Here is an 8,610-nt window from a genome sequence, read left to right on the forward strand (position 1 = left end):
TCCTCCATCACTCCTCATCCTCCCCCCACTCATGTCTGCCAGCGTCCCGCGCTCCCCTCGGCAGAATGCGGAATCAAACCACACACGCTGTCACATCCGTCTGACGTCACCGCTGTCCTGCGTCCACCTGCCGTGACTCTGAGTCTGGATCATCAACACTCAGCCTTTCACCGCGCCCTCCTGGGGACGGATCTACCGCAGCGTGGCTTCGGGCCCATGTGGGGTGACGGCCCGTCAGGTTTCTCGGCTCTAATTTAAGATGTCCTACTTCCCATCATGCCTCGGGGCTTTAGGGGAATCGCAGGGAGCGATGTCCTTCTTTGACGTTGAAGTGCGTGTCACCGTCGCGTGGGGACTTTTTGGAGAGTTTCTGACGTTAAGGTTGATAAAACAGGAGGTTACGAACAGCTCAAAGCGACTCAACTCAAAAACAGGCACGTGAACGAGACTCTGTGCTCAAAAGAGCTTTTATTACAGGAGTATGAGCTAACTGAGCCGCCCTGAAACCAGACGTCTTCATGTGCAGTCATCACCTGCGGCAGAGGCCTTTTGGTTATAGATGAGTATTGTGCTTTTAACATGATAAGAGCTGCATCGTCCTACGTGTGCTGATGTCTGAACCCACTTAGAAAATACTTCATGGATTGACGAATCAAATTTAAAAAAGTAACTTCCAGCTTCACTTCTGCCTGAAGCCCTTTGAAGTGTACTAACAGCAGTAAGTCAGAACCACTTCATTAGCTTAGCTTTCAGCTTAAAAACCAAGTTAAAATGTGAAAAAATCTTTATTCTCTTTGGGAGAAGAGAAAAAAGGCTGATCTCACAGCTGTTTCTCCATCCAGACCACATGTGATACAGACTGGATCAATGTACTGACACGGCAATGACAAGTTTCTGGAATATATAATCAGGTTTTAAACAGCTTCAAGGCTAATATGAACTCTAAAACCTGGTGTAACAACAGAAAGCTACCCCTCAGCCTTCCTCTTAATTCCCCAACAGGAAGCTGCAAATCTGAAGACAACCTCAGCATGAAGTAACAATGAAGTGGCGCTCCACTTAACGCACCGCTGGCACGAAGGAGCACGCAGTAAAAGAGCTGCTAACGTGTCAGACTGTGTGCTTGGACCTTGTCCTTCACAGCGCTCGTCCTCAGCCTGTGGAAGCAGGGCTGGTCGAGGCTTCGGGAGGGACTTCCTCGTCTGTCTTTTCACCTAAATCTTCTTCTTCTTCTTGTTTGTCTGAGTTCAGTTGTCAAACCTCCTCAGTCTCCTCTGCCTGATGTCCTCGGCTGTCGCTTCCTCAGAGAGGTGGAAACCATACGGAGGAGGGGCCCCTCTCTGGTTGCTCTGTCCTGCAACACAAAACATAATTACACTTACTTCAGCAGACTCTTACGGAGAGTGACCTTTGACTGTTTAGGATCCTCGTTACCTCGCTCATTCAGGCTGTTTCTGATGGCCTCCTGTATCTGCTCTTCCTCTGTTAGTCCACCTGTGTAGGCTGCTGTAGGATTTGCTGTGTAATGTGGCGCTTGCTGATGGTATCCTGGGTATTGTCCATGTGTGCCACTGTAGCCTGCAGACACACACACAGTATTTAAATTTAAGAAACACGTCGCAGCTTAAGGCGGCTGTATTCAATAAATCCTTTGAACATTCTGGAAACACTGATAATGAAAAACTGGAATACTGTGGTACCTGAAAAGCCTGGGGAGTTGTAGTAAGCACCGGGCCGGGAGTGATATCCGTTTGAGGTCACGACCCCTGGTGAAAGTACGTACAGAGGGTTGTTTATACGCACTTAGATTTATATTTGGATTAACAGGGAGGACGTCACTTAGCACACCTGTGCTGTTAGTGAAAATAACAGCTGCCATGAGGCCAGTGCATGACCTGAGTCACACCTAAATGCAAACAGGCTTCAGGAAAAATATTATTTTTTTAGGAAAACATTTATCTTTAGACTACTTAAAACCATAAAATGAACATTTAACAGGTTACAAAGGCAACACACATGCAGATAAATTCAGACCTGCACATTGCTTCATGATGGCCTTCAGTGGTCCAGCAGTGTAGAGCAGACCCACCAGGATGCCTGACAGGTGACCAATGAAAGAGGTCCTGAAGAAGCAGAGAACAGCTTAAGTCCTAACTAACGAAACACTTTCATTCAAAGCATCAGACAGCATGTGGTAACAGGACATTTACTGTCAGCCATAAAACATCATGTGAGTCTGGCTTTGCCATTCAGATTTCTGGTTGGTGTCTCACCCAGGTGACGTTATGTGGATTAGCACTAGCTCCGCCCAGCTAGCATAGCGATTAGACACAGGTAAGCCCATCACATAGGTCACACCTCCAGGGTGGTAATGGTTATTGAGCACCTTCAGAGCGAACAGGACACCTGTGAAGACAAAGATTAATAAACAGGTGGGTTAGGGAACGTCACCGCGGCGGGATTAGGGTTAAAAATGACCAGAGGTCAGGAGGTATGAGGAGAAATATGAGTTCATGCACTGCGATTTTTAATGCTGTCCCTGTAGAGTTACATAAAAGTCTTGATCCCTGTCGTACTACACAGGCTTTGGGGGTCTCCTAAGTCTGTACCTGAGAAGCCGACAGCGCAGGACATGCTGTAGGACTGGTCCTGGGTGAGCTCTGTTAACCCCGCCTCCAGCACCAGGTACACCAATCCGGTGAGCACAGAGAAGACTGACAGCAGGTAGAGGAACCAGGCTCCACCCAGACGACTCTCCAGCCTGATGCCTTTCCAGAGGAAGGACACCATGTTGAAATAGAGGTGCCAATCATCCGCATGGTGCACTGGAGACAGCAGGAGGCGGCGCCAGTCTTGAAACCAGTACGCCTGCTGGACACTCACACAGGCCTGAGGGTTGGACAGACGAGACGGGAGCATTCATATTAACACTAATAATATGACCAAATGATAAACTCTGATCCTGTTATCAGCGCTGTGTTCATGCATTACCTGCATCAGTGGAGCGACGGGAAACAGGTAAAGGTACACGTTGAGTCCCAGGACAGCCAGCGTGACAGGGGGGACATTGTCCAGACCCACCTGGAACAGCTGTGAGGCCAGGAGCAGCAAGCCGAGGTGGGATCCCCTCTGCCGGGTCCGCATGCTGAAAACAGGCCGAGAGGAGACAACTGGAAGATTGTTTTCAGTCTTTTCGGCTTCACTGGAGAATTTGCAGTGGAAGGAACGAGGGAAGGCGGTGAAATGAGACCTGCTGCTGAGGTGTCCTCTGCTCGATGGAAGAAGCCTCACAGATGTCTGAGCGCTCGCAGGTCGAGGCTGAAAACTAACTGTGATGGAGGAAACAAATCAACGCGTGTGTCCATTTTAAAGGAAAAACACATCTATCATAGACCGTAAATATCAGTGAAAACTAATGAGGTTTTGGGTTCTGTTGGGACTTCATATAAGAGGAAAATGTGTGTGAGCTTGCCCATATTTCAGTGTTAATTTCACGCCGCAGTCTAGCAGCGCTGAAACGAGTCTAAAGCGAAAGCAACAAGTAGAGCGAAATCCGCGTGCGCACAAATGAGTAAAATCACAATTTCTTTAGATTACACATATTTCTGGTGTTCAGATAAAGTCTCAGATGAACAAAACTTAAATTAAACTCACTTTCAGTTCAGTCGCTTGCCAGAAGTTTAACGTTTCAGCCCACTTCCTCGTTCCGTGACGCTTCGGCTAATGCTAATGCTAACATTAGCGTTAGCTGAGTGTTTCAAACGGTTTGTCTCCGCTTCAGATCACTTAACGCTCACCGTCCAGCTGAACTTGTACACACGCGCACACATGTATTTCTGGATGTTTCATCACTTCTCGCATTTTCTAGTGACTACTTGGCGTCCCCTGGTAGCGTCGAGTCACCTGCCACGTGATGATAACAAACTGCGTAAGGGGCGCATGCGCATTGTGCATTTTCTTCTTCGGAGGTTTTATTAGTATTCCCTCACAATGCCCAGTTTGTCTTCTTTGACTCAGGCACTGTTCGCAAAGACCGGTTGGATGATTCCCTACAATGCGGATTATACCCTGTCCTACTGCAGTACCAGAGTCAAGAGTTTTAGTACTATTATCACACAATACTGATCCCTGCTTTGCCTTGCTATAAATGCTACTTTTGTGAAGTTTTTTTTCCCCCATTTCCATACATAAAAGCCTGTCTCTTTTAATGAATTTTGGATTTTTATTATTTTCAACTCAAATACAGAAGAAGCAAACAAGCAAATATAGCATTTTATCAGCTCACACACTTTATATACACAATGTGCACACACTATGAAAAATATATAATAAACGTGTTTTATTTTGAAAGGTTTTTATCGGAAGTGCTCGTATGATTACGTCTAATATGATGTGTTAGGGTAGACCTAAATAATCGATGTTATGTTGAAACAATGTTAAATTTATTAACATAAACTGTCATGAAATTAAAATTAAAATTTGAATTGTTATATCGTCGTCATCAAGTCATGTGTTAGTATTAGTGTAGTATTGTGTATGAACTGATTTTTATAATTTGTATACACTTGTGCACTTGACTCTTTGCTGCCCTCCAGTGGCCACAGTGAGGATCTTGTACTGTACAAATTAAGGGCATTAATGCAGTACAGTGGGTATTAAAATCGATATATTGTAGTCATATCAGCGTGATTATTAAAATAGTGACAGTAAGCTCATAATTTTGATGTTACGTTTTGATGCTGTGGAGTTTGTGAATGTTTAATGTTTACTGCCCTCCAGTGGCCACAGTGAGGAAGTAAATAAACTCAAGAGCCGTCAAGTTAGACACGATGAAATACTTCCGGCAAATACATTCTATATAAAAAATAAGTTATCATATTGAAACAATCTTAGAAGAATTAATCTTAGCTATAACTATAAATTACCACTGGAATTGTTACCTAGAGGTTACCAGCGCCACATTCTCCACATTAATATCATATAACATAATAAATGACAATATAATTTAAGAAATCAGAATGTAGTTAAATAATAATCGTAATAATCGTCGTCATCGTTTTCATTATCATTATCATTAGTGTAGTATGTTAGTATTAGTGTAGTATTGTGTATGTCTTAACACTGGTTAAACTGATGGTTGACAAGTTTTTATATATATATATCGCCACTGTCAGTAGAATACTTAATCAGTTTAGTAAAATAGTAGTAGTAAAATTACTAAAATCTGAATTTAATGAAGAGTTGTTTTAATGGCAGCTTTCTTGTGGAGAGATCAGTCTGTCGTGTGTGTTTTGATGCTGTTTAGATGTTTGCTGCCCTCCAGCGGTCACACTGAGGAAGCATATAAAAGAATAATGACAGAATTATAGTAATACCTCCAGAAACTACGTTTTAAATAAATCAAAATCACAATGATGAAACAATCTTGACCATATGAACGGTTTTCATTCAGGAACGTGACTCTGCTGCCCTCCAGTGGCCACAGTGAGGACTTGCAGCACTGGATTAATCAATACAGCCTTCACGTCAGTACAGCTTATTTTTGTCAATATGCAGAAGTCAGATCAGTGTGATTATTACAAATAAAAACAGTGAGTTTAACTTCAGGAAGAGTCATTTTAATAAAGTGTTGTTTTAATATCAGTTTAATTGTCTATAGATGTTTTCGTGTTTCATTCAGGAACTACGTGAAGGTTAAATGTCAAGTCGGACATGACAACACGCTACAACTTCCTGTCAACGCTTAAAAATAAATCTAAGTGACATAATAAAGTGACAGTAACAATGAGATTTTAAAAAAAAAAAATTTTTTAAGATTATAAACTGATGTACGTACCTGTGACCGCTCTCCGCCTTTAAATTTAAAGGTTGACATTCAACAGAAGATGAAGAACTCATTTACGTTTTTGCTTTCATCACCTGGCGGAGTTGAACCTAAACAGTCTTTGGCATCAATTTTGAACACGTGCGCCAGGTGTAGCACACCGTTTCCCAATGAATTATTGAGGAACACACCTGACACCGGGATCACCTTTCTCTCCTCTGAAACTTGAGCTCCGGCCTGACGTGAACCAGTCGACTCCAGAAGTTCCAGCTTTATAAACATGAAAGCTGCAGTTTGGACATTTATGCTCTTCTCTGTCTCTCCCGCCTCCAATGATTATGAGCCGCGCTGGTGGAGAGCCTGTTCCTATGGCAACAGCGGTAGGCGAGGATGTTTTGTCAGTCCGACGACGATCGAAGAGATTATTACCGGAAAACGAATGATTCTCTCTTCAAAATAAAAGCGTAGGCCCGTCACGTCAGTTACAAAGAAAAAACGAAGAAGTGCATTGAAAAACAAATAGATAGTTCACTAAAATAATTAGCATCATTGTGAGAGCTCACTATATGTCCAAACGTGATGGTGATGTTCTTAATTTCAGGTAATTAACTGCTTTTATCTGAAACCCCAGAAAGCTCAGAAAGACTTGAAATTTAACACAGAGTCAGAAACTACGATTGATGGAGAGAAATGAATTTAATGAGGGCTACAGCAGAGTGTGAGGCTGTTACTTTGACATCCTCAAAATCAGCCCAGTGCAAAGAACTGAGCTGAAAGCACAAACAAAACAGTCGCCTTTAAAATGTAAAAGCGGGACATTTTCTGTCTTCTGTAGTGTGGAGCGATAATTTTCACTGTAGGAGCAAAACGCGACATTCAGACACTTTAATGAAAATTCAGGTGGGTGCCGTTCGATGTGAGTCTTACTTTGAAAGTCGGCAGCGGAAAGAAAGTTCGCCACGCACTGTGTAACTTGACGCTGGCGGTGAGGCAGGAGCGGGAGAGCAGAGGGGGAGCAGAGCAGGTACAGGTGTGTGTGTGTGTTTGTCTGTCTATGAATGTGGGGGAGACAGGAAGGGGTGACGGCGTGAAGAAGAGACGGAGAGGGGTGAAAGGAGGACAAAGGACCTGCCTGAGAGGAGGAAGAGCTGGAAGGAAAGAAGGACTGAGAGAAGAGGGAAGGATGTCGGAGAGGATCGCTTCGTGTGGGAGCCTGTGTGACAGCACCAACCTGCTGCTACAGTACTGCAACAACGGTGAGCCTCTTCCTCACCAGCTCATCAGCAGCAAACTCCTCTTCAGTCAGACCCTGAAACGCGTCGCTGAATATGCGCATATTGATCCAAAGCGTGTTGACAATGGCACTAAACACCATCCAGCTGTTTATCCGCTTTAGAAATGTCCAGTGAGAGCACTAATTAGCCTGATTAGATGCTTCATGAGCATCATTACAGTTTCATTTTATCGGCTCAGATATTCTTGTTGTGCTCGTTTCATTTTGTCCACCTTCATTTGTTTATTTTTGTGCTTTATTTTCACATTTTTCATGCTTTTCGTTTGAAAAGGCGTCAGAAATATAGAGACAGTGCAGCCAAATCTACCTTCTACATTCATATTTTCCACCTCTTTCATTGGTGTTATTGCAGAAATAAGTTGTGATGCTCTCCGTCAGTGTTCCTGCTCATAATTCAGATTCAGAGTGAAACATATAGAGCTGACAGAGACACCCACCGGCGTCAACTTCCTCTCAGCCCACAGCCAGAAAACACAGTGGACTCGTGTCCTCAAACACTAAGTTCTCACCTCGAATGGGAGCCTTGTGTTCACAGCATTGCCGCCTTTTTGTTGAACACGATCCCTTTTCTGGATTTGAATACACAATTATCTCTGATGATCATTTGGTTCAGTAGAGTTGCCTCTCTGTGTCTGACACATCCTGCTTTACAAATATCATGCAAATATCTGCTGCTGCTGCTGCTGCTGCTGCTGCTGCCGCCTCATCATATCCGGGGAGACGCTGGAGGTTGTCCGATGTGTTCGTGTGGAGGTTGTTTCAAACAAAGTCGGTGTTAAATGCACGTTGGCTGATGTCGTCCGCGAGAGGAGTCCCTGCTGAACTTCACAGACAGCCATATTGAGTGGCAGGTGCAGAGACAGCAAGGGGTCATGGGAGTCTGATCAGAGCTGTGATGTTCAGGATGTACGTAGCAGGTGTCATTCGTCCCATCTGCTGAGTGCTGTGGTCCAGAAGATAAAGGTTTCAGTCGAACTGGAAGAGCGAGCTCAGGTTGGGTCCACTGAGCCTCACAGCTGATTAGCACGGCCGATAGAAAGAAACAAAAACAGGAAGTTAAGAAAAACTCTTACATCTGTGAGGGTTGAGTTTAGGCTTGGCTTTGATTTAGGCTTCATGTAGGACTCAAATTATTCGTGTTTGCTGACATTTCCAGATATTTATTGATGCCACTCAGAGGTCAGAGGTCAAACTCTCTCTCTCGCTCGCTCTTCCTGCTCCTCGTGACCTCCCTCCTCTCTGACACTGAAGGCTTCTCATGCAGCCAGTGTTCATAATGAACCACTGTGACGGCGTGTTGCAGCCATTTATGCAGGAACACGACAAAGCTGGTTTAGCCATTTTGGAACAAGAACTGCTGCTATCGCTAAGAGATTTGGAAAACCTAAAAGCGTGACAGCTGAGCAGCTTTAAATCAGGGAGCGCAGACCTCTGCAGAGGCCAGCAGTCCGCTCTTTTGGGCTGGAGGTTTTTCCGTAATCCTGCAGGCAAA

At 44.2% G+C, this 8,610-nt stretch overlaps 2 protein-coding genes across 3 annotated transcripts in view; one reads left to right on the top strand and one right to left on the bottom strand.

Moving 5' to 3' along the window:
- Positions 1-440: 440 nt before the first annotated feature.
- rhbdd1 (rhomboid domain containing 1) lies at positions 441-3,937 on the bottom strand. 2 transcript variants are annotated; one of them, XM_070970566.1, is made up of 9 exons: positions 3,655-3,930; positions 3,251-3,329; positions 2,992-3,145; positions 2,610-2,889; positions 2,274-2,406; positions 2,035-2,123; positions 1,701-1,766; positions 1,435-1,578; positions 441-1,354 (listed from the first exon to the last, which is right to left on the bottom strand). In XM_070970566.1, the coding sequence occupies exons 3-9, from the start codon at positions 3,142-3,144 to the stop codon at positions 1,248-1,250; spliced, it is 972 nt and encodes a 323-aa protein (XP_070826667.1). In that variant the 5' UTR covers position 3,145; positions 3,251-3,329; positions 3,655-3,930; the 3' UTR covers positions 441-1,247. The 2 variants fall into 2 exon arrangements, with proteins under 2 accessions (XP_070826667.1, XP_070826665.1); XM_070970564.1 differs by having other exon boundaries at positions 2,992-3,329; positions 3,655-3,937.
- Positions 3,938-6,786: 2,849 nt separating this feature from the next.
- The window catches only part of eml2 (EMAP like 2), a 21,103-nt gene continuing 19,279 nt past the window's right edge, over positions 6,787-8,610 (top strand). Inside the window, exon 1 of the mRNA XM_070970059.1 lies at positions 6,787-7,080. Coding sequence (XP_070826160.1) covers positions 6,879-7,080 — 202 coding nt within the window. The 5' untranslated portion in view covers positions 6,787-6,878. The remainder of the gene's footprint in view (positions 7,081-8,610) is intronic.

This window comes from Chaetodon trifascialis, chromosome 9 (assembly GCF_039877785.1).
Source record: "Chaetodon trifascialis isolate fChaTrf1 chromosome 9, fChaTrf1.hap1, whole genome shotgun sequence".
NCBI classification, from domain to species: Eukaryota; Metazoa; Chordata; class Actinopteri; order Chaetodontiformes; family Chaetodontidae; genus Chaetodon; species Chaetodon trifascialis.

Bases quoted from the DNA above. Each gene is read 5' to 3' on its own strand.
- rhbdd1 (XM_070970564.1), bottom strand. From the start codon at position 3,144: ATGCGGACCCGGCAGAGGGGATCCCACCTCGGCTTGCTGCTCCTGGCC. The intron at 2,890-2,991 runs GTAATGCATGAA...TCCAACCCTCAG, and splicing joins CCGTCGCTCCACTGATGCAG to GCCTGTGTGAGTGTCCAGCA. The intron at 1,767-2,034 runs GTCTGAATTTAT...TACTTTCACCAG, and splicing joins CATCATGAAGCAATGTGCAG to GGGTCGTGACCTCAAACGGA.